The sequence below is a fragment of the Apostichopus japonicus genome, chromosome 12, assembly GCF_037975245.1.
Source record: "Apostichopus japonicus isolate 1M-3 chromosome 12, ASM3797524v1, whole genome shotgun sequence".
NCBI lineage: Eukaryota > Metazoa > Echinodermata > Holothuroidea > Aspidochirotida > Stichopodidae > Apostichopus > Apostichopus japonicus.
The window spans coordinates 21,661,370-21,687,035 of NC_092572.1; the positions used below are offsets into that span (position 1 = coordinate 21,661,370).

The following is a 25,666-nucleotide window of genomic DNA, read 5'->3' on the forward strand; positions in this document are numbered from 1 at the left end:
GACTGAGTTGTTGTACAACAGTTCTCTTCAATGTCAATATTTCCTTTAGTTTCAAAGTTGCACTATATATTAAATAATCGTCATCCCACATAGCAAACGTAATTTAGCACTCGTCAGGCACCAGGTATAAGACATGACTATTTAACCCAATCACAACTTTACGTTTTAGTTACATGCCAGCAACAGCCAATATATATATATATATATATCTATATATATAAATATATATATATATAGTTATGTATATATGTATATATATATATAGTTATATATATATATATATATATATATAGATAGATATAGTTATACCGACTCTTAGCATGCTCGTCAATATCGCACATATTTTTTTTAAGTTTAAACGAAATTCTAATTTCGATAAACGGTTAGTACTAAAGAGAGCCTCCAGGCCAGTCTTGACTTCAATTATTACAATGCATTCCTGTTTATTAAATGAACGATTAATTTGAATGGTATCGATTGTATAACAAAAGACTTTATTGTTGTTTCGTTGAAAAGCAAATGGTACTTTTGCAATATCTTGTTCCGATGGAGTCTACTGTACGTACATGGTGGACGAACTAGTTACTTACCACAAGGGGTTGTGACTTGTGTGTATGTATGATTTTTTAACAACACGTTAAGACAATTTTACATCTAAGCAAAATCAATATTGACAAAATAACTTCAAGGGGAGTGATGTCCCCTACCTTTAGACACCTCCACTAGGCGTTATTACATCTAATCAGCACCACTTCATAAAAGGAGGTAGCCCCTAGGCTAGAGCCTATAAGGTTATAAGTAAAGCCATCAATACAGGCATTAGTTAAACCTTAATTTTCAGAGTTAAATGATAAACTGGGGAAAATGTTGGTTTTGCCCCTTCCATCACAAAGGCTTTCTACTTAAGCGACTGATACTAAATGATACGGAACAGTAGCATGTGCAAAATTGAAATACCATATGTAAAGTATTTATTAAAAAAAAAATGATATACATGATCCCCTTCCCATTAAATTACCCATGTGAAAAAAGCGTGCCTATTGCATCGTTTTACAATTCTTATTTTTATAGGGTGTCGACACGCCTTTAACCGATATCAATACACTAACAACCGAACTAAATCGCAATGTGGATCATTTAAACCTAGCTTCCTAGCTGATAGCTGAATTAGGACTAAAGCACTAATGCTGCTTATTTCGGACTGACTGAACTATATCCATAATAATATATAATATTTGTCTTCATTTAATGCTTTTCTCTCAAGCGTGTCACTCAGGAAACAGCTCATGTTGACCAATAAGTAACACCTGCTCCTTTGGAATATCATCTTGCGTGGTACCTTCCTCAATTGTAGTGTTTAGTTTACCGATTGCCTCGTAAGCAAAGTCGTCCACACGAAAATTTCCCTTGTCTACTCTATAGACAGAACAACAAAATTGTTACAAATAATCAACTCATTATGATAATGTTTATTATTCTAATAGCATTAATACATATACATTATATATACATCAACGTAATACATATCATTTCGTTCAACATAGAATAGTAACAAGATGCATCGCAAACATATAAATAACCGATTACACATATGTTTATTTTACGTACAATCTTTGCAAGATGGATTTCCACGACACTTTAAATACAAATCGTTGCGTGTGATTGAAGTTTCGGCCAATATTTTAGTCGAACGTGTATAATTACTCACTGTCATACAATCACAATGTTGAGAATGTCTTTTAAAAAGCGCTAACTTTTTAGCTTGTACATCAGCTAATTACAGTCGCGTTAGATTTCCTGCGAGCAAACGAAAATCGTTCTCTTGATCAAAATATTGACACGCGAAGTTGAAATTAGATACATGGAAGGTACATCTTCACACAATTAAGAATGAACAGTAGCCTATTTGATCAAAAAGGTGAAAACAACGAAGTATTAAACAGAGAAATGTATGGCTTCTTATATGACATAATTCATCTGAACTTTTATTTTGACACGCATAATGTGTCCGTCTCGTAAATATCAAATTCTCGTCATAACGAGTGCACTAAGCATATACGTAAATGTCTCAAATACAGTAATGTTTCACTGCTGGATGAAATACATATCGTTTAACAGCAAACATTTTCATCTCCAACTATCCTTTCGAGAGAAACGGTGCATATTAGCTCTTTTAACTAGAATACTTCATTCATGGGTATTTTCATGTATCACAACAGCTATCCAATATATCTAATGAATTTAGAAATCATCTTTTGTTAATTGTTTCTTAACAACGTTGAAACAAAATGAAACAAAAGAAAAATACTTACTTCGCATATTGCGCAATGTCTAGTTCACCTGAATATCCATCTGCAGCTGGTTACATTATGAAACAGAAATTATTGGTGTTAATATTAATATATATTTTCTACTTCTCTATCGAGGTGTTTTAATCAGATCACTGTTTAGAAGTATTAAACAAATAATATATTATCTTAGTTGTACTTGCTTTGTCCAAAACACCTTTCCGCAATAAAGGTACATTCGTACAATGGAATGGTACGTTGGATGTGTCACTGAACAATTTAACTTCGTTAGATTCCTTGGCTTCCTAATCTTAACAAAATACTGTTTTTTTTTTGTTAAAAGGAAAGCAATACCACGATCAGATGGTATGCATTTGAACAAATACCAGCTCCATTATATGAACAGATGGTCTAATTACTAGCCTTGATTAGTAACATATCCAGATATGTATTTTGAATGCTGTTTGACACTTAGCTGGGTGATACAAGTGACCCATTGTGTTAATCATGTACGCTCGTTTGACCCGTTCCTATTAAGCTAGTACATATTGCTTACAAGTTGTATCGTCGCAGGCATACGATAGTTGTCGATCGCTGTCTTCATCGAGGCTACAAATAAAGAAAAGTGGGAACAATTTCAAATATAGAACATATAGTACGCGAAGTCAAAAGTAGATCTCTTGTAGCTTTCATTGCAAACCCAAAGTGTTTAATCAGATCACAATATGACTATTAAAGAAAGACCTATTTAATATTTAACTATACGATTTTTGGGGAAAAACTAACAAACTATCTCAAATGTTGTAAACCGATAATATAACAAAAATATCCTACTTTTTAAACAAATTTATAACTATTATATTACTTCATGTGGATGATTAGAAGAGGAGGATGAGAAACCCAACGTTTATACTGAAATGTCAAGGCACAGTCTTGTATTGTACTCACCATTTTTCATAATCAGAATCGGAATCCAGTTGAAAACTTGTACGGATGTTACCTATCGTAAGATGAAGACATTCATGTGAGAGAGAGCCGATAAACAGTAAGGTACAACTTTGATCTCTTCTCAAGCACCATCGACGCCATATGATACGATTGGTAATATTGATACCTGTTAGAAACTAAATACTACTAAAACTCCTTCCAGACGAAAAGTGCTTATATAGTAGTAGAATGTCCACAAATAAAACAATTCGATACTAATCCGTATCTCGTTGAATGCAAAGACTGCAGGTTCAGCCGTCAAGATGTTTTAGTGATACACAATGATCATCGGCTCTAGTTTAAGTACATACCAATGCATGCATGGATATACAGGGATGTTAATGGACGTAATTACCTTTACAGGGGATGGCATAGGTTTCCATAGAAGTATCACATGTTACCCTGATAGATTAATGTTGGTGAAATGTTCCAGTAATGAGGATCCGTTAGAAACGTGTTTGTTGTTTTCTTTGCGAGATAGTACACAATCATTGAAATTATTGTTGATATATCCCCAAATATGGTACTTCTTCGCAGGCAGTTCTACTTTCATAGCTTTCATAAAAAAGCCTATCATTAGACCCCAATGACGTCACCCAGCGTGATGTCACCACGGATTACATTTACTACGATAACATATACACATAACATATGTACATGACATATAAACATAACGTATACACATAGCAGACACAACATAACTCAAACGGTTGACCACCAACATTCATTACTAATAGTCTATGTGTATAATATCGTCGATACCGCGTCTCAAATTTCGCTCTTCGAATGCATATTATGACGACGTGTGTGTTATGATGATGAACATATACGCCATGAAGCATCCCGTAGAACAGTTTGGGACGTTTTAAGCGTAAGGATTATTTACAGGGTAAGCTGGCAGTCAATATCTTAAACGTAAAGTTGAGCAGTCAAGTTTAAACGTTCGTGTTAATTACTAACTAACCGATCCACACAGAGATTACAGTAATTACCAAGTGTACCATAGTAAAAGCGGGACCGTACTGATAAATTTGACAAATCGGTAAAATGTTCTATAAGGATTACAGTAAAAACTGAGGATATGTGTAATATCAGCAAATACATTTATAGCCAGATCCAGTTTTTACTGCGGTGCAAAATAATAAGATCTACTATAGATACTGTGTTCTCTGTGTGTATCGTGTCAACGTACCGGTCTTATTAGGTTCATCAGGGAGTTGTCGAAGTGACATTGTCGAAGCCACAGCCGAAGCATTATGTGCTCTGACTACATCCGGAAAGATTCTCGAGTTATCATTGGACTTGTATCTCCTCATGGAAACCATGCTTAGGGGAATACGTAAAGTATCAAAATATAATATAATTTCAAAAACTATGAATATAAATTATTGTTATGTAGTGAGTATAACCGTGCATTTACAGTTGCAAAAATATAACATGCTTACGCTGTATAACAAGGGAATATATATATATGGCAGTATAATGCATTAACATTAAGGATGCAAACGGCACCCCCCTGGAGAGTGTTACCGAAGAGGTCAGTCGCTGGCACGAATACGCAACCATCCTTTTCCAGTCAGACCTGCAGCGTGGTGGTCTACAATATGCAACCTCATGTGTTTCAGATGATGCTCTCCCAACACGGGCAGAGGTTGAGAAAGCCATCAAGGTCCTCAAGAACAACAAAGCTGCTGGCCCAGACGACGTTCTGGCTGATTGCATCAAGACTGCTGCAACTGATACCACCATTCTCAGCACCATCCACAAGGCTGCGCAGTGTATCTGGTCTACAGGCATCTGGCCTTCAACGATGACATCTTCCACTTACATTGCCCTCCATAAGAAGAACGACAGAGGGGTTTGTGAAAACTATCGCACATTGGCTCTCATAAGTCATGCCAGCAAAGTGGTGCTCAACATCATGCAGTCACGTCTTCAGACTAATCTCGACGATGTAAGTGAGGTGCAGTTTGGCTTCCGCTCCGGAAAGTCAACCACAGATGCTATCTTCGCTCTTAAGACTATCACATCTGCCTACTACAGAGCCCACACCCCACTCCATCTCATTTTCGTGGATTACAAGAAAGCTTTTGACAGTGTGAATCATGCCCTCCTAATGGAGAAGCTGGAACAGATGGGCGTGGACAGAGATGTCATTAGACTCACAGAGAGACTTTATCACGATGCTGGCGGCGTCTTACAATGGAAAAATGAGACTACAGATGCTTTCAATACGCCTGTCGGTTGTAGACAGGGCTGCCCACTTTCTCCAATCCTCTTCTCTCTCTACACTGAATGCCTTATGAGGGAATGGCATGCAAGGACCGCTGGTTTGCCTGGTGCTACCATAGGAGACTGCACAGTGAAGGAACTGAGATACGCCGATGATCTTGTCCTGTTTGCGCTATCCGCTGCGGAAGCAGAAACGGCTCTCAACATCTTAGCGGACGTTTCCAAACCCTATCAGCTTGTGATACACCCGGGAAAAACGGCTCACCTTGTCATCAAGACGGACCCGAACTCTACCGATACCATCCACCTGGGGACCTCCATTATCCCCAACGTTAACTCTTTCATGTACCTCGGCTCCACCATCACCTACAACACTGATGACACTCCAGAAATCAGCAAGCGGATCGCCATAGCCAAGACTACACTCCGCGAGTGCAAGTACCTCCGAAGCCCACACCTCTCCGTTGCGACTAAGCTTCTGGTCATCAGACCCCTAGTAATGTCTAGGTTGACCTATGGCTCTACTACATGGTCGATTAAGAATTCGGATGCAGCCAAACTGGATGCTTTTGGTCGTACCGTCTGGAGATGGCTGCTAGGTGTCAATTGGAGCGACCACGTTACCAACGAGTCACTTATGCGTATGATAGATGGTAGATGGCTATTCACCTATGACAATATTGTGCAGAGAAAAATGGACTGGTTCAGCCACATCGCCCGTCAACAGGGTCTCCAGTGGGACCTCTTGTCAGGTGCCGTTCTGGGCACAGTGTGTAGTCGTGGGCGGCCTCGGATGACCTGGTATGATAACATCAGAGCCTCAACCGGTCTAACCATGGAGGAAGCAAAACAGCAGGCTCTTTCCCGGATTAATCTGCGGATACGTGGTCACCATCCAGCTCCACTTCGCCGGTCATCTCGCATCGCTTTGAGACAGCGCCCACGGACTCTTCAGAGTCTTTGACGATTTTCTATCTATCTCTATCTATAATGCAGAAATATATACGCTCGCTTACACACGAGAGGTTAAGTCGTTACACATGTTAGGGTGGCATGTTCCTTCCAAATCCATTGGGGCCGGGGAGGGGGCCTACATATCAATCAAAGAGCGTTTTAAACATTCTTCACAAATAACATATTGATATTAGTCTCTTGGTGGTTGGTTGAGCGTTTACCGATACAGCCATCAATACATATATGCAACTGCGATATTCGTTTTCTGCAATAAGATGTGAATACATATGTTTTCAAATCGGGCAGTCACTGCCCCTGTAAGTTGCCAATGATTGCTTAGTATATGCACTACATATGGTGGCACAAGTGCGCCTCTCTACACAAAGATGCCCTATGCATGATGTTAGATCATTACATTATTGATAAGACTGACTCTAGCCGATGATACATTCAATGCAGTAGGAGATTACATAATACGAACTTCTAGATTAAATTCCAGCTGACATTTTATGCACTCCTTGTCAAAAATGTGTACCGTTTCAAACGATAAACTGAGCCGGTCCCTCCCAACTTTACCAAGTTTTGTCTGAGGAATGAAATAATGTTTTTGTTGTTCCCTAACCTTCTATAACGGTTCTTAAAATCCAGAGATTTTTTGCTTCCTGAAAGGAAAGAAAATGAAATTATTATAATGCCATAACAGAAATCATTATTTTTGTGGAAAACTAACCAATTACATGTGTTACGACATAGGGCTGTTTGCATATATGTATCAAGCAACATAATATATTCTCAAGATTAATGCAGCGACAGTTTAATACTTTTGGTAGACTACTGCAGGTACCTACATAATGTAATTTCTTGCAAGCTGATTAACTAGAAGATCTCATACTGATATTGTAACAGATGTCTCATGTCATAGTTAACAATGGCTTGTGATTATTTCTTTTGTGTGATTTGTGTTACTCTGTGATCGGGATGCATGGGATTCCACTTCAGAAAATTAAAAATGCTAAAATTCTGAGAAATTTTTAGGCTTTAAATGTGGTCTTCTTATTTTTAGGTCAAAGCACAAGATTGTGTTTATATCAAAACTGTTTAGTTTTTAAATGCTAATGTAAGGCTGGAAATGGGGTACAACCCCACCCCACATCCCCTGGATCCGTGCCTGAATGGTTCCGTACCTGGTATGATAAATTGAAACAAACTTACGATAACGCATGACCATTACTGTAACTAGGCCAAACACTGCAAGGATCACAAGTGTCATCAATTGCAGTTTCCACGTAAACGGTCTCGATTCTTGCTCTTAAAGAAAACGTTATTTTAAATGTTAATAAAAGACAGTGTCATTGCATGTGTGCCATAGGTAACTTCTGATAAAGCTAACAGAAAGCAGGCTTTACCTTAACATGAATAAGTTCACAAATTTGAATTAGTCGATGGCTTCATAACCTATACCTCATATGCTGTTAGCTTTTAGAAGATAATTCTGATAAGCTGTAGACATTTCAACAACACTACATTCAGTCCAGACCGTATTTCTTCTAACACCATTTTTTGGGTGTAAAACAGACCTTTTACATAACGGGAGTTCACCAATTAATGTAGCTGATCTACTTAAAATGACACAATACATTAGTTCCTCAGATGCAACACAAAATGTCAATAGAAATACAAAAGCATTGTAAAGCTGCAAGCAACATGTAATACCACTTTGCCAAGGCTAAATTACGTTGAGTATCGTCTTATTTGTTTATATCAAGTGCTATGAATATCTGTCAGTTTATTTGTTCAATTTATAATGGTTTAACATTAACTTTTAGAGGTGTTGTCGGGATTTGATATCATTATTACTTTAGCTTCAATAGAGCATGAAAGAGATTTAGCATATATTAGAAATTACTGTCTTGAGGAATCGCAATAGTTATAGAAACGCTCCTAGCACTTCACATTTTCATGTCGTCTTCTACTATAAGATAGTAAGACTCACATTCTGCCTAAAGTAATAGATTGAAAAGATAATAATCGAAACGAAGATTCGCACATTAAAGAGTATACTAGCCAACTTATTGGCCTATGCCTTAACCATGAACCTTAATGTGTTGTTAACGACAAGGTTCTGTCAACACAGTAACTTGGGTCATACCACAACCATGTCGATAACAGGATGACTCGCTATGAAGGTCTCCTCCTGCCAGTATTGGAATATGCCAGTTCTGTCTGGGATCCCCACCAAGCTTTCTTGCAGCACAACCTCGAAAACATTCAGAGGCGTGCAGCCCGTTTCATCGCTTCAGATTATTCAAGAGAGCCTGGCTCTGTCTCATCTCTTTTACGGGACCCAAACCTGGTGCCCTTGGCAGAGAGGCGCAGGCAAAGTAGAATCATCTTATTTGCTAAGGGCATCCATGGTCAGGCTCAGATTCCTATTGACTGCTTAAGGAAGCCTCTGCGTAGGAGTCGGAACATGCACGATATGCATTTCTGCCAATTGTATGCCAGTACCAATTGCTATAAGTATAGTTTTCTTCCAAATACAATTAGGGATTGGAATAGTCTGCCTTCAGACCTCATTAGTAGTTCCAGTGGTTCTGTGAATCCTGTCACTCATATCAGTACTCGTGTCAGATTTAACTAATTACTCTCTTGACGTGTGTGTGGTGAGATATTGTCCCTTTTTGCGGATGTGTCACCGTATCGAAGATGAAGAACACATCACGTCAACGGTGGGGTTCCACTTCTTAGCCACCATCAATAAGTCATGGCTTTTGCCTATAGTGACGTGTAGGTTAATAATTAACCCCAACATTCCCCAACTGACGTTGGCCTCTACCGCCTACCGTCGCACTCGCAATTTTTCACCCGCATGTTTATCAAGTTAGACGGTCAGTCGCCTCTGGTATTGCAACATAACCATTTTTTATCACATATAATGATGTACATTATGCTACTGTTGTGTGTGACATAATTATGATATATTTTGCAACCACCGTTGAACAACATAAGCATCTTGTAGATTTTTTTTCAATATACCTAAAATGGTGGTTCCTACTTCCCAAATGGAGTAGTCAGGGAGTTGGTACGGGAGAGGAAGCTGCAGGGTGATATCTTTCATAGATAGCATCTCAATATCACGAATGTGTTCTGGAGAGTTGAGATGAATACCGTACAAGTGTACGTGATTATGATATTGTGATGTCAATGTTAACTGTCAGCAATGAATTGTTTTATGCTCTCTTGAGGGCGATTTGTCTGTGCATACAGTGGAAAGAAACGCAGGGGCGGACCCAAGAATATATGCAGGAGGGTTGTGGCTGACTCTCCATGTAGGAATGTCTAAGCCCCCCCCCCTCCAAACGCCCTTTTTTTGATCTGCGCCTGTATTATCAGATTTCAGAAGATATAAGTATTATACTTACGTTGTACCGGCGACAAGATGGTTGGGTTAGAGGTTGCTGGTTGACCTATTCCATTATGCGCTTTACATCTGTATCGGCCCTTGTGGCCATCCTTGATCTCGTCAAATGTGAACTTCCAAATTGCAGTGAATCTTGTCTTGCTTTCAGGAACAGTGGAACTGCGTAAAGTAGCCCATTCACCATAAATTTCCTTCTGTAGAGACATTTCCGCTAATGGATTGGAATAACTTTCACACTCAACGATGAAACTGCCATTTGGTGTAAAGATATTGGAAGGAGGGGTGAGCATTTTCACTGTCGTGTCAACTGTACGAAGGCAATAACATTTTATATATCATAAAATATATTAAGATTTAACTTAATCTGTAGATTTTCATCCAAATCAGTGTGGTTACATTTAAATGTAATTAAAAAAGTTTTTCATAAACCAATATAATTGTTGACGCTCACAATACTTGAAGTTTTGTTTTGCTTTTCATATCCAGGGGTGATATTGGAAATGGATTTTATGCTCGTCTTGTTTCTTTATTGTAAAGGGCAACTTAGGTTTTGATTGTGGTGATATTTCTTACTAAATTATAAGAACAATGTTGTTGAGAAGGTTTGTTGGCAGGAAAACATCAGCTCTTTACATAAACTGTTATTTGTTATGTTGATTGCTTGTAACAAAGCTGATTTGTGAGAAGTTACAATGTCGGTTGCTTTGCAAAGGGATGCAACCACTTAAACATCTTGGAGAATTCACCCCAACAACCCCAGGAGCAATTTTGGGCTCAGATTCCCCCAATCACAACAACTGATTATTAAAACAAATCCTAAGACATATACAGTTGGAAATTCTTCAATACCTTTTCCAGGTTTGTAAAATATAGCAAAGTTGTCATTTTGCTCAAACTTACACTAATAAATCTTACATAGTAATAATAAATCAAATTTTCGTACAACCCTCTGCAATGTCGCCTCATGATGTGGCGCGCTTCAGACCACCTTGACACTTCACACTGAAGTGAATGAACAGCATCCATCAAATTAGTTGCACTGGCCAGTTATCGATTAGATAATAAGGTTAACTTTAAAAAAAAAATGATCATGGCAAAGAATACTACTAGAAATATTGTTAACATGTGCTTCAGCTGGTGATTACATAACGTTACTATCTTAAGTTTACGAAAAAGGGTAACTTTATCGAATGAACTTATTGATCTGCATTATATGTAGTTCAATATCGTAGATACCCTTTGCAAGATTGAACGGTCTCTTGTGCACTACACTTTACTTCAATACTCTAATCTTCATTGGGCTACAAGTGGAGATTTTGAACAGAGACTATTAAGTGACTTATTAAACTCACATTTGATGTTCAACAGTACCGCATCATAGACAACATTTCCAACACCATTGCTCGCTCTGCATTTGTACAAGCCATAATGATTCCTTGTGATGTTAGCAAACCAGAAATGACACTTTACTGTAAACTCTGACACGTTTCCTATACAGGAACTATTCCATTCAGGTAAGTCTTTCCCTCTCAATGGACTCTCTAATACAACGTTTGGTCTGGGATTACCTTCTCCTGTACATATAACCAATGCGTCTGTGAATTCCCGTAACATACAGTTGACCTTTGAACACATGACAGCACTATCGACAGAAGCAGTGACCGTCGGTTCATCTGTCAAGGAATGAAAAATAGACAGATAAAATAGCTGTACATGTCATATCGTCAGTAGAAACATTCTATCTGCTGACATATGAAACCATTCATCTTTAGTAACAGGTCCATTGCACACATAACGAGTAATATTGACATATTATTGTTCTACGTAGGATGCCACAACATAGAAGCCAAAACATCTACAAAGAGGAAATATGTCATTTATAAATTAGCAACGTTTTACCCTAATTATGAAAATCATACTTATATTGCACGCTTCCCTTTTGCCAATGATGGGTGAATCTTTATTTCAGCTGAAATATTTTCTGCATATTTGCAACATGTCTTCTGATACAAAAAAACGATGGTAATTTTGGAATACATTTCAAACTTTCTTGATTAAATTCTGTCCGAATGATGAAAATATTTTGTGAGATGCTTACGATTCTTTCAACCTTTCAACGGACACATTTGGCATTGATCGATAAGCATCCACACAACGTAGTTTGTAACTTACAGAAAACATTCAAAGAAGATGAAACCGAGAGATTCAATCCATTTTGAACTTCACAAATGAGTGATTTGTCGTTGTAAGCCCGATGACTAGTCAGATCTACCATGCCACAATACTTATAATCCGAGATTTTTTGGACAGAAGCATTTTGCATAATATCATTCAAAATGCTTGTATCAACCTTCCACTTCATCAGAGGTTCCATGGTAGATTCCACACAACACAATGCGTGTATGACGTTTCCTTCGACTGTGTCACTGCTCACATTGAACAAATCAGGCTGCCCTGTAAGTAAAATATAATAAAATATATAATCCAGTTTGTTAAAACGTTTGTAAAAAATAATGTCTTACCTAAAATGGTCAGTATTGCTCTAATGATATGTTACTGCATTTAATTTGCATATTCGTAAAATTAAATACGGGAAGTTATGATTCGGATTAGGGTAGTTAGCTGTTCAATTATTAATTTATGTTTTTGAATCTTACCTTGCACTTGAAGCCGGATCATCCCTACTTCGGCATTTCCGGTATCATAATACGTAGTGTAGGAGTACATGCCATTATTCTCTAGTGATGCATTTGATATCTTCAATATAAGTGCCGATTTCTCATTCAATTCTGCATAAAATTTTCCATTAGTTGCCTTAAAATGATTTGTTTCATCGATCCTTAGAAGTTGTCCGTCATCTTTTTCCAAGAGGGTAAAGCTAACCTGGCGTGTAGTACTCATAGGCCATTCGATTTCAATGTCACCATTAATTAACACAGTATGCACCGATAATCCTGTATGATGATAAATTAAACTACCATCGTAATTAAATCAAAGAGTATGTTTCATAACTATATCTTAAGATCCAGTTTCAATGGATTAGAAATGTATCCCGTACAAGATCTCTTAAGAATAGCCAAGTGTATATAACAACTCTACTAAGAACTTTTATTTGAAAACTCATTATCTGGGACTTTCTTTTATTCTTACATATAATCTTTAGATGATTATATTTTGAGGTAAATAAGCAGCTGGAGATTTCTAATGCAGTCATTCCACTTAGTTATTAAACGTGTACAATCCTATATTATGTTACAAATTTCTATTTAAGACATATCGAATGCATAACACTTTCAAAATAACGACAATTATCATTAAATTAATTGTTTAATGAACTATTGTATCACCAGAGAAAGTTGAATTAATACAATGATGATGTTGAATCATTGCAAGTATACTTATATGACAGGGAAAATCCAAGCATCATTGTTAATCTATGCTAGAGCTATGCTTATAATAAACTTCCTTAACTATTAAACACTTTGCGTTGCCCTCAAAATGAACTTTTTAATGTAACATTATAGAACCATGAATCATTAAAGTAACTTACTGGTATTTCAAATGCATTATTTGTCTATTATTTTGTTCACTTTCATCTTTGACAGTTAATATATTTTCGAGTTTTTCATCCGTGACGTAATAATAATATGACTTAACTAGCATTGTTTTACATATTAAACATATGGAGGTAAACGAAAATGTAAACTTTCCAATTGTTGTCCAATTGTTGATGACATTACACAGAGACAGAGTGTCATTCCCCTAAAACCCTCGTCTTCAAAGCTGAAATCCCAACTTTTAGGGTCGCAAATAGTACAAAATAGCACATAGGCCTATTTCAAAAGTGGAAGAGTATGAAACCATTTTGTAACTAGGACAATAAATCATATGAACATTTCTCAAAGGAAAAGAGGTATCTTCTACCCCTAGAACCCTTCCTAAGTTTAAGGGTCAATACGGAAATGTTATTTGTATACACGGGCCCTAATACAACATCTAGGCCAAGGTTTGTCATAAATCTAAACAATCACCTTTATTTTCTTTCACTTTGTTCATCCCACGTACCGAGGTAATATAGGTGAGTGTGTTTTTCCTTTATGACGATATCAGGGCATTATATGGTGCTCAGAATATTATATTTAAAAAAGTGAATTGCAGTTTGTTTCTTGTTGTTGTTGTTCTGTTTTGTTTTGTGTTGATTGTACACAAATACGTGATAAATTCAAGTTTGAAGATTAAATAACATTAACAAGTTGTAAATCTTTGTAATACTGCAACATATAGATGCAATGTTATTTTGTGAAATACTTGTCTACTTCCCTTTATCTCTTAATGTCAATGATATGGCCTACTACAACGAAGGATAAAAACAATAATGTTGATAATTTATAAAGCGCAGACATATCTACCGATAAGGCGCATCACAAATTTATAAAGTGCCTTGCCCAAGCACACAACGTAACGAGCTGGCCAGGACTCGAACCGGCAAACCTTACATCACAAGTCCAAGTCCACTTGACCACAACGCTCCCAGAAGACAAGTTAACACATTAACAAAAATGTTTCGTTAATTTAATTAGAACTTGTCGTATTTCTATTGTTTTAAAATAAAAAGCCCTAACAGAATTGAATAGAAACACTTACCTAACCCTGTGTTCGCTAGAGCACAACACAAGCTTATTAGGACAAACCTTCTCATCGCCATTTTTGCTGTTGTTTCTTTTTCACGTTAACACTGTCTGTTCTGTGTACTCGAGTATTTTATATTGATTCTGCCAATCATGCGATGAAAGTTAGCAATTAATTATTAAAGATACAGGCATCGAGTTTTATAGATCACTCATGAAAATGAATGAGTTTTTAAGTGTGATAAGACACGTTTCTGTAAAGTTTAAGTACTATGTGAAAGACATAAAGTTACAAAAGGTTTATAAATTAGGTTGACTTTCTTTGTTTTCTTCCAAAGTAAATGTACTTTTAATTGTTTAAATGACGTTGTATAAGATAAGAGTTACTTTATGTATAAATTTCATTCTTTATAGTTTCGTTATTAAATATATGTTCAACAATTTCGTCGTTCTTATAGGGAGTAGATAAAATATTGTGTCGAATTTGTCAATGTGTAATTATGGGAGCACAGCAGGTGGGGGAATGTCCTCGTAAGCATTATAGAAGCAGGATGTACTCTAAAGTCGTTTATCTGTTTGCTCTTACGTTCATGGGTATAAATATCATGCTAAATTTGCCCAGGTGTGTGGCCAATTTGACATCGACATTGGTACGACTTTTGATTTTCACGGGAGTGTGTGTCACCCACTCCTCTACCCTCAACCCCACCCCACCCGAATGTCCGCCCCTTACTACCACAGCAACGGACGGACGAATGAATTTAACAGTTTGCTACTTGTTGGTAATTGTACATCAAATAGTCGTGTCAAGTATTGAACATAACCAAGAACATATTTTAATCTAACGGATTTATAACCAATCCAGTTGATTCCTGATAACACCCTGCATGGCACACAGCAACTAATGCTCATATCCAACAACCGTGCATCAGTAATTACTACTTTGTGTTCATCACACTATAACAAGTGCAAAGCATTTTATTAGTTCCAAACTAAGACGAAAAAGAATTGGGCGAGTGGACAAGGGGTCTATGAAGATGACCCAAGCCTACAAGATAAAGTATTAAGGTACGGTACCGTTTGACTCCAGTGCACACCTCTTTTTAAATTACGCCAATTCGTCATGCTGAGAACGAAGAAAGACCATTTCCGAGTACATCATGTTCAGGGACGTCATGGTAGAATCGCGTGTTAATGAACTGGCACTTAATGGTTGGTACATCAACTACTGTTCATGTCCCACAGTCGTGCATCATTATTACTACTTTGTGTTCGTAACACCGTAACATGTGTTACATGAAATGAACTACGTAGTTACTGTAACAGCTATGAGGGTGAGCGCTAACCACAGTACCCTAACAGTTTCATCGAAGCTTTCATACGAGTGCACCATACAGCGTGGTCCATGCCAGAATAATATAGTCCAACATCGAGAAAGTCAACAAGAGCAAACCATTACGTCAACATTCGAATAAAGCTTCTCTTCCTATGTATTAAGTGCCTTTCAGTTGAAAATTCATTTCAAATCAAGAAATCGAGATAGTATCAGAAATGTTTAGAAATAATCGTTTTGAACATTCGTATGATGATATAAGGGAAATATGCGATAGTGAGAGCATTAAATGTTATTTCAAAAGAGAGCGTTGATAAATTACAACAAATCATCTCCCCTCCCTTTAAGTCCTACCTATGACAATACTCCTGCTTTGTTCAAGAATTGTGGTATAGTCATCACCTATGGCCCTGTTAAATCATGAGGTATAAATTCCACAAATCGAAAAGCTGATCTTAACACTCTCAATTATCTACCAAAACTTTCTCGTCTCAAAGATACTCTCAAGCAGTGGTGCACTCGTGACCGCACTCCTATTGGCAGAATTATTATGATTAAAAGTTTTGCAATCTTTCAATTAGTTTTTCTCTTCTCTTTTCTACCAAAACCATCAGAGTATTTTATGAATGACTTAAATAACAATCTATTAAGTTTTATATGGGATGGGAAACCAGATAAATTATGCGGACGGTTCTCCGCTATCCGTACAAAGAGGGGAAATTTAACATTATTAATGTTCGCCTGTCCTTATATGCAATGAAATTCGCTTGGGTAAAAATATATTTAAGTGATATCGATAGTGCATGAACAGTCTTTTCAATATGTCATTGAAACGTTACGAAGGTACTTATCTTTTTCGTTCTAACTTGAAGGGTACTGATTTGATCTCTTTTCCCCCTCTGGAGTAAGCTTTCAGCTTCAGTGCCTTCTGCTTATTTTCAAAATCATTTGAAACAACAGCTCGATTCATATTGATAACGCTACTGTCGTTAATGGAGTGTTTCACTCTGCTGGTATCAAATATGAAGGATATCTAGTTAATGATAATGGTAATATTTGGCTGTTGCTAATATTGTTTTTATAGTTTTCGGGTTACGAAAATATGTTAATACCAGATTAGATACTTACATTTTATTCTTGGTACAAATCAGCTGCTTTTTAAGAAAAAAAGGAGACAAGTTCCTTTATGTACATTCTGTAAGTTAGAAGATGAAGATATCCCTTCTTCTTTTGGCACTGTGATAGGGTTATGAAGTTCCGGAATGCTATTTCTTGTTGTTTTCCTCAACACCGAATAACTTTGAAAATTATCTCTTTTGGATTTATTGGACAAACCTATGAAACAGTATAATTTTTTTCTTACTTCATGCTAAATATTTCATTAACAAATGTAAAATGCAGGAAATAAATCCCAGCCGCGCTCATTTTGAAAGCACTGTGGATTTTATCCTTAGTATTGAGAAACACATTGCACTTAGAACACAGTTTCCATATGTACAATTAATATAAAGATATTGCAAAAGGTCTGAATGATAACAATCTATCGTTAAGTATATTCGTTTATCATTTTCTATTTACATTTTTAAAACTGTTTCTGTTACGTTTACATGTATATATGCTTAATAAAAAGACTGAAAATAACTGAAGCCCCCCCTCCCCCCAAAAAAGAGCGTTGATGTCGATCTCGCTGAATTTGTTCAATGGCTTAGTTTTACCCTTCATGTCATTTTATCAATGGTTTGTTTCTCCCTATTGAACGCTTCGATGGAGATGAAGAATGCCCCCTCACCTCACCAGCATTGCAAAAGCTACTGGTTCTCAACTAATCAGTGTTTATTCTAGATCAGTCCAGAGAGTCTCTTGCAATATGTCAATCGATATTGTGGTTACGACTTACGTACCATTTGTATCCTTAATTCGACTTCTCTTGTACGTCTTCGTTTTTTTACCATTGAAGTTTTCATCATATTCAAGTCTTCATCATGTTTCGCCCATGAACACTGAATTTATTTTTAAACCGGTTGTCAATCATTAACTTTCGTATAACCCCACGCATCCCTGAAGGACCTGGTAACAGAGTGTATATGCCCAATACGTAGTGTATATGAACAACGCATAGTGCGAGTTGCGTTGCTGAACGGAAAGTAATACTACCTTCAGCTACTGCACCTTTAACTTCTACGGAAATGAAACTCTAAAGTTATACTTTCGATTATGTGATCCTGCACTTGGAACAATTATCAAGTATATTTAAAGCCATATCAGCCAGTACTTATAGTAGTTCAATGTTCTTTTAATGGCTTTGCAGTTAGGCTTAAAAAATTAATGTCTTAAACGTATATGAACTTACGCAAACAGATATCCGCAGTATAGTATGAAGCTAGAAACACAAATCGCAGAGCCTGCAAATAATAGAGCAATAGCAACAAACACAGAGCGTTTATGAAAAATTAAGCCACAAGTAAGCTAACATCTCTCATAGGATGGACATACCATCGCGGATTTGTGGATACTGTCCAATTCTTTTCTGTTTATTTTTCATCTTTGCTGGTAAGTATATTTGCTACCATCACCTCTTTCAATTTCTTCACTACTATATTAGTCCTGTATTGCTCTTTAGTTATTTGTTGCTATATTAGTCTTTACGCTATTAGTCTTTAACTGCTATATTAGTCCTGTACTGCTCTATTAGTCATTTATTAATATATTAGTCGTTTGCTGCGATATAAGTCCTCTACTGCGATATTAATAATTTAAATGCTATATTAGTTCTTTACTGGCATACGTTTGAAATAAAGTGATTTGATATTACCTTGTTTGTGACTAGCGTGTATTACCACAATAATATTAGTCCTTAACTATTCTTTCTATTCCTTTTTATTATTCTATTCCTTAACTATTAGTTATTTAATGATATATTAGCCCTTTACTGCTATATTGATAGTTTAACTGCTATATAAGTACTTCACTATTATTTGAGTCATTTACTGCTCTATTAGTTTTTTTTTACTGTTTAATACGTCTTTAACTATTCTATTAGTCCTGTACTGCTTTATAAGTCCTTAACTGCTATATTAGTCCTTAACTGCTCTATTAGTTCAATGTGCTCTAGACTTAAGCCCACCTAGTAGTTATCTGTGTAAGCAACTGAACCTGTTATTATCATTACAACTGTGGTTTATAATATGATACAAAAAACATCACCCCGATCTTTTGCTTTTACTGATTCATGAAATTATGACGACACATTCAAGATAATATGAAACATGTGTTATCTATCTCGATTATTTTCGCAGATTTTGTGGCCGCAGTCGTTCTAAAAACGAAAACGTTGCATTGGGAAATTCAGTGTCCCTTGCATGTGCTGTTAGTACAATAGATCAGACCGTATGGGCAGTAAAGAGAAACGATGTTCCACCCAAAATACTATCCTTGAGTCACTTGATCTTTGATAATAAGACTATGGAACTGAACATTACTTCCATCTCTGATTCTGGTTCATTTTCTTACAATCTCCTCATCCTGAATGCAACTCTAGATATGGAAGGATACTACGACTGCGTGGAAGGAGGAATGACAAAGTCGTCCGTCTTACTTAGTGTGGAAGGTATAGTGCCATATTGATTGAAATATATGCAGTTCTAATTGCAAACATAATTCATAGTTATAAAATTGTGAAAGAACTGGTTGTTATTTTGCTCATAAATACCAGTGACCAGTCAGTTTTGTGGCAAATTAAAGAACGTTTGAGGGGAAAACATACGTATGAAAGAAAGTGATTTTATTTTACCTTGTTTGTGACTAGTGTGCATTACCACGATAACTTTAATGTGGTAATATACCATGGCATCTAGCTTAATTCAAAGTCATTCAAGGAAATCTAATTTTCCGATAACCTATCCCATAAATTGTCCGATATTTCTACCCTTTATGTTATAATGGCGTCATCCAGAGAGCGTTCCAAACCACTTTCAGTCTTTCACGTGTTGTTTTATGTTTTTCTTCTATTTTAATTGCAGTTCCTCCAATTGTGACGTTAAAAATTGATAACGGGAGTCACGTTATCAATAATGGTAGCATTAATGTTAGATTGAACCAAGAAATTGTCATCCAATGTGTAGCAGAGGGAGGAAGGCCTCTTGTTTCTCTTGGGTTGGAGATAAATGGCAATCCGGAGGTTCACGGCATCGCAGTAAACGAAACACGAAATGCGGTCATTAGTACACTCTACTATAGACCGAAAGAGGGTGATACAGTGATATCATGCACAACAAGTGGACAAATAGCAATACCAGACATCAGGCGTCAAACTAGTTTAAACATTGTGTGTAAGTAGTGCTATTGGCCTGTTTATAATTCAAGATTGAACACACCTGTTCATTTCGTACAAATGATAAGCCGTTTTAGTTTTTATTATGTATGGCAAGCCGTTTTGGTTTTTATTCTGTATTAGATGATATTACTAATTATTTGATGATATCAGCAATTCAGTTCCTCTGTGCCTTGTTGTAGCCACGACCAATCTGACCGTACCGGTACGCGTACAGAGTTTGTTTAGTGTATGTCCACTGCTTTGGAAAAGGACTGTTTTACGTTGTACTAATACAACTACATTGATCAAAACAACTTAGCTATGTACATACAATGTAGGCTTATGTACGTATGTATGCATTATGCATACAGACTAGGCCAGTTAAAGTTTCCCTTTTGCCGCCAACAAACTAAAGTGGGGCGCTGATCCTAAAAGTAAAGTTTTCACCGTTGAATTACTGATATCAGCAATTGAATATGTGATATCTGCAAATGAATTGCTGATATCATCAAATAAGACATATCTCTATGTCAATTGGTGATATCATCAAATCGTTTGCTGATATCATCAAAGCATTTGTTGATGTCATCGAATCATTTGCTGATATCACCAAATCAATCGCTGATATCATCAATTAATTAAAGATATGTAGAATTTCTGATATCATCAATTGATTTGATGATATCATCAAATAATTGGTGATATCAGCAATTGAATTGGTGATATCAGCAAATGTATTGCTGATATCAGCAATTGAATTGCTGATATCATCAGGAACCCCTTCACTCATGTATCATTTAACTTCTCACTGCGGTGTCGAAGTTTAATAATTTACCTTCGGGTGTATTATGCAGTAGATATAGTTTCTTGGAATGTTATATTTTCCTTTCACTGAAAAAATTCAAATTATTACTCCAATTCACAAACTAGACAATATTAAATCCTAATACTTTCATATTTGCTTTTTTATAAGAGCCACGCAGATTTTTAACACTTCCTTTCTATCTTTTTCACTGGACGAAAACTAACAATGCCCTAATTCACAAATCACCAAAAAACAAAACAAGTTCTTACTGTTTTGTTAGTTTTTGTCTGTTGAATTATTTATTAATTTTGACAAACCACGCTGTATATACCAGTTCATTAACGATTCATTAACGTTAACCATAGCATACATGGTAAGTAACCTGGAAACTGCCAAACATTGTGATGTAAATATTGTTATAATTAATATATCTTATAGGTCTATACCTACCGACTTCAGTTTTGTGATACGACACATATCTGTCACCGTTCATTTTATTAAACGGTAATTAACTTTGCAACAATTTTTATATTTTGAAGATTACGTGATTAATATTAATTAATAATAGCAGGAAAGACTTGATCCTGGATCCGACTGGATGATCCAGCTATACACACCTTGGAGAGTACTCCTAGTTAGAAAAATATTCCACCCCTCTACTTTTGAAGGCGACCGGACAGCCACCACCACGCCCGTCTCACCCCCTATTCCTTGATTAGATACAGGTTATATAATAATAAAGCTCGTCAAGTGATCATTTTGCAATCAAATTACTAATTACTCTTGAATCAGAAAGTAATCATTTCAATTGTAGCCAAACTTCAGAGAGAGATCTTAACATCTTGATGTTTTGGGTTTCTAACATACCATGATTCAAACTATGTTTGGCTTTCTACATCACGTGACGGGAAAGCTCAAGGGTATCTTACCTGATGTTGTATCTGTTCTGTTGCATGTGATGCATGTTTGCTCAAGTTAATTCACGAAAGAACTTGTGTAAATCCACCCTGTGAATATATTCACTAATTAACAATTAAGCGTTTTTATTTTCCCACAGATATGTATGACGCAACCACCGTCTTACCAAAGCAACTATCCAGTCTCTACACTATTGGCATACCCATTTGTTCCGTGGGCGTTCTGTTAGCATGTTTACTTGTGTTCACTTGTATATTTTTATGGAGGAAAGGTAAGGACTATTCATCAGTATATGACATCAGGATGTAGTTAAGCGGATTTTTTGAGATACGGTTATATAGGTATCTCGCTTTATCCTTCTCCTTCTTCTCTTTCTCTTTTTCTTTCTCCTTCTCCTTTCCTTTATATCTACTTTCTATCCTTCTATCACTTTTAGCACAACCTAATTGCCTAGATAAGTACTTAGAAAGGCGTAAATTATGTTCTAAATACTCCTCATATTGCACCATTTGACCCCTACATTCTTTCTGTAGATGACCTACAGACACTTTACATACCTATATGGGAGACGGTTTAATAATCCGAGGGCTTCACACCTCCTTTATAAATCTTTTATTTGCCTCTAATCCTCCCATACAGGTTCAGGCCTCCAATTTAATCATTTTGAATCTCCCCCCCCCCCTTATTTTCATGTTGTCTTAGTTATTCGTGAATTTAAGAACACGAATATATATATATATTTACAAGTATATATAAATATTTATATACAAGTCATATCGAAAACAAACACAGACACCAGGCAAATAACCTGTAATTGCAGAGAAAAGAGCGACTGCCCCTGTCCAGGGGAATATTTCGCCAGCGATATAATATACAAAGCAGAGGTCACTACTGATCCATAGACAGCCGTGTTTATCGGTCTGGCTAGTGGAAGCTTTTAGGCAAGGTACAACAATCACACCAAATCTTTCCGCAACGAACGTTACCAACACTTAACTGAGCTCTCAAAACATATCTGGGACTTGAAAAAGAAAGAAAATCGATCACTTCATTTCTTGGGAAATCCTAAAGCACTCTAAGACACGTTAGGGCAGCTCCGGCCAGTGTAATCTCTGTATGGAAGAAAAATTCTTCAAATTAAGAAGCAGAGCCGAAAAATGCTACAACAAAATCAAAAAGCGTACCGAATTTGTGTCCAAATGTCGTCATGGCAACCGTTCAAATAAACCCACTGACCGCCTTGAAGGAAACAGTCGTACTTTCAAGAAGTTGCCTGATGATCGCCGCAGTGAAAAAAACTCAATATGTACGTGAAACTGTTAGTTGCATATATATGAATAATATATAAATAATTATCAACACACCAGACAAATTTCACTTCACGACCGGTTCCTCCTTTTGGGACTCATCAGGCGGCGAAGGCAGGAATCGAACCCCGGATCTTGTGTCGCAGACAGAAGTTCGTACCACTCGAACACTGTGATTCTACTGGTTTGTGAATGCGCATATACGTGCTTTATTTAACTTGAATAAAGGCACCAAGGGAGTACTCTGTAAAATCATAACACCTGTGTAATACGCCCTTATTGACAGTTGGGTGATTGTGGCTGGTGCAGTTTGGTCGATTGCCAATGGCCTGTTAGTTTGTGCTTGTTTCACAATCAGGAAATTTAGATGTAGGTATAAGAATTGTACACGCATTTGAACTTAATATTATTGAAACTATGAAAACAGTTCAAACTATAAAGGTGTTTTGTTTTACAAAAATCCTCAGGTTCTATCCATTTAAGAAAGTAAAGATCATTGAATAACATTAGGAAACATTATCAAGAGGTAGACATAGAAAGAGAGTTTGGATAACATACGGTATTTTGCATAAATAACACCGTACAGTAGTATAATGAAAATGAAAATTCATGCACTGACATTAGACAGAACGAAAGTGTTACCATGTCACATTAATAAAATGAAAACGGTCATACAGTAAGTATCTTCAATAACCGCGACACTTTACGATTGTTACAATGAAGCATTGGTAACAATACATAAGCTTGACATCTGGGTTGCTGAATTATTAAGTCTGATCATGTGATGAGAAGTAGAGGCTTACGAATAATAATGCATAATAACCTTTTATCATATTTGATCATATAATAAATGTTATATATGAGATTAAGAGGGTAAAGGAGGAAAGGTTGGGTTGGGTGGGGGAGGTGCTTTTAATCATTATATATATTTACGCTTGGAGTTATATGCTTCAATGTGAAATATTAAAGTAGAGTATCAGCCGAGGAGACATCGTTTTAGACCAGATTGGTGTTCTACTTTGTTTACCAAACATGTTTGAGGGAAATGATCATTTGAGTTTTAGTCATTGTGTTGTTATCTTATAGAGCTTCTCTATCATCGATGGCCACTTTAGAAAGATTTAAACACCAAACTGTATAATTTCTTTCTTTGCTTACAGTGTCAAGGAACCAACGAAGGTGAGTCTTGAGAATAGGATATTCTACTGATTGCTACATGTGACCAGCTCCACTCACACACCCACCTTCCCATCCCCCGTCTTTCCTGAACCCGGTCCCTGCATTCGTTACTACAATTATGGTTATTTAATATCTTTACTGTATATAAGAGAGCCAATGGAGTGTTAACATTGCTTATACAAACGATAAATGATTTTTGTCCCTTCAATTTTGTTTCCAATTTGGTTTAGAAACCAGAGTGTCATCTCAAGTCATCCAATGAAAGTACTTGATAAAGGACCCTCAGATATCGATCAATCAAGTAAGGGGTATTTTGATTTCAAGTCATACTTTAAATAAGAGTTATCACATAATACCTTGTAAAGGTTCCATATTGGATAACATGTTACGAACTGGTATATTACTGTCATGTTAGAAAACATTTTAATATATGATAAATTAATAAGAGACATTAATAAATTTAGCCTTACAGTAATCTTGTTAGTTCTAGAATCAATGTTAAATATAACAACATAAAATGTTCTGTATTTCATTGGTATTATTTAATGTTGCTGTAATGACATTCAAATGCATAACTTAATACTCACTATATTCAAACATTAAAATAAAAATATGTTTACTAACTATTGTATTTTTACGAAGTTATATATCTTTAGCTTCAAAATATTATATATTAAAGTATTTATAACCTTGCAATACTTTAATGCAAACGAAAACAATTATAGACAATGAATTTAAGAAATAAATTTACTTCATTTACAGTCAATCGAAAAGGAGGAAGGTAAGCTTTAGTTATCAATTTAGTCTAGCAAAACCTTGACGCTTTGAAATTGAGAGTATCTTTGAATGCTTAAAGTATTTTATATTTCGACATTGACAGATAACTTGCATTGAAATATTTTATTTTTAAGTAGCACCAAGGTGTATAATGTTGCTAATACACCCTTGGTATGAATTTATCATGGACGGTCAGGGCTCTTTTCGTCGTTTATTTCTGTAGAAGGAAAGAATTACCAGAGATACCTGTTGACGAGGACAACTCGCAGAACCTGCACCATTCTGAAGGAAATGAACCTAGTAAGTTGACTCAAAATAAACCTAATTTTAAAGGAATGAATCAATGAAGGCATTTACGAAACTACAACATTTATTACACACCGTAAGTAGAGCCCAGAGTACGTATAACAGAGTACGTATAGAGAGCCGGTAAAATAAAGTTATAATTATTATTTACTGAAATAGTACGTATGAATGTTTAATAAGTTGTATATAAATGTCCTCCCAAAGAAAATCATTAAGTAT

The 25,666-nt window shown here is 36.2% G+C and overlaps 3 protein-coding genes across 3 annotated transcripts in view; 2 read left to right on the plus strand and 1 right to left on the minus strand.

Moving 5' to 3' along the window:
• The window catches only part of LOC139977853 (fibroblast growth factor receptor-like), a 67,239-nt gene that overhangs the window by 36,026 nt on the left and 5,547 nt on the right, over nucleotides 1-25,666 (plus strand). The gene's annotated exons all lie outside the window — the stretch shown is intronic.
• LOC139977859 (uncharacterized) lies at nucleotides 299-14,684 on the minus strand. Its single transcript, XM_071987552.1, has 12 exons — nucleotides 14,527-14,684; nucleotides 12,540-12,836; nucleotides 12,055-12,336; nucleotides 11,235-11,555; nucleotides 9,884-10,189; nucleotides 7,674-7,769; nucleotides 7,084-7,123; nucleotides 4,468-4,601; nucleotides 3,237-3,288; nucleotides 2,845-2,897; nucleotides 2,313-2,358; nucleotides 299-1,416 (listed from the first exon to the last, which is right to left on the minus strand). The coding sequence occupies exons 1-12, from the start codon at nucleotides 14,585-14,587 to the stop codon at nucleotides 1,269-1,271; spliced, it is 1,836 nt and encodes a 611-aa protein (XP_071843653.1). The 5' UTR covers nucleotides 14,588-14,684; the 3' UTR covers nucleotides 299-1,268.
• LOC139977866 (uncharacterized) lies at nucleotides 18,138-25,340 on the plus strand. The gene is made up of 8 exons (XM_071987567.1): nucleotides 18,138-18,393; nucleotides 19,140-19,450; nucleotides 19,863-20,171; nucleotides 22,018-22,149; nucleotides 24,346-24,364; nucleotides 24,595-24,665; nucleotides 25,127-25,145; nucleotides 25,279-25,340. The coding sequence occupies exons 2-8, from the start codon at nucleotides 19,306-19,308 to the stop codon at nucleotides 25,316-25,318; spliced, it is 735 nt and encodes a 244-aa protein (XP_071843668.1). The 5' UTR covers nucleotides 18,138-18,393; nucleotides 19,140-19,305; the 3' UTR covers nucleotides 25,319-25,340.

Excerpts from the sequence above, each read along its gene's own strand:
- LOC139977859 (XM_071987552.1), bottom strand. The coding sequence starts at position 14,587 with ATGGCGATGAGAAGGTTTGTCCTAATAAGCTTGTGTTGTGCTCTAGCG. Across the intron at positions 12,337-12,539 it reads GATCCGGCTTCAAGTGCAAG|GGCAGCCTGATTTGTTCAAT; the intron begins GTAAGATTCAAA and ends TTTTACTTACAG. Across the intron at positions 1,417-2,312 it reads GACATTGCGCAATATGCGAA|AGTAGACAAGGGAAATTTTC; the intron begins GTAAGTATTTTT and ends TTCTGTCTATAG.
- LOC139977866 (XM_071987567.1), top strand. The coding sequence starts at position 19,306 with ATGGAACTGAACATTACTTCCATCTCTGATTCTGGTTCATTTTCTTAC. Across the intron at positions 19,451-19,862 it reads CGTCTTACTTAGTGTGGAAG|TTCCTCCAATTGTGACGTTA; the intron begins GTATAGTGCCAT and ends TTTTAATTGCAG. Across the intron at positions 20,172-22,017 it reads AACTAGTTTAAACATTGTGT|ATATGTATGACGCAACCACC; the intron begins GTAAGTAGTGCT and ends ATTTTCCCACAG.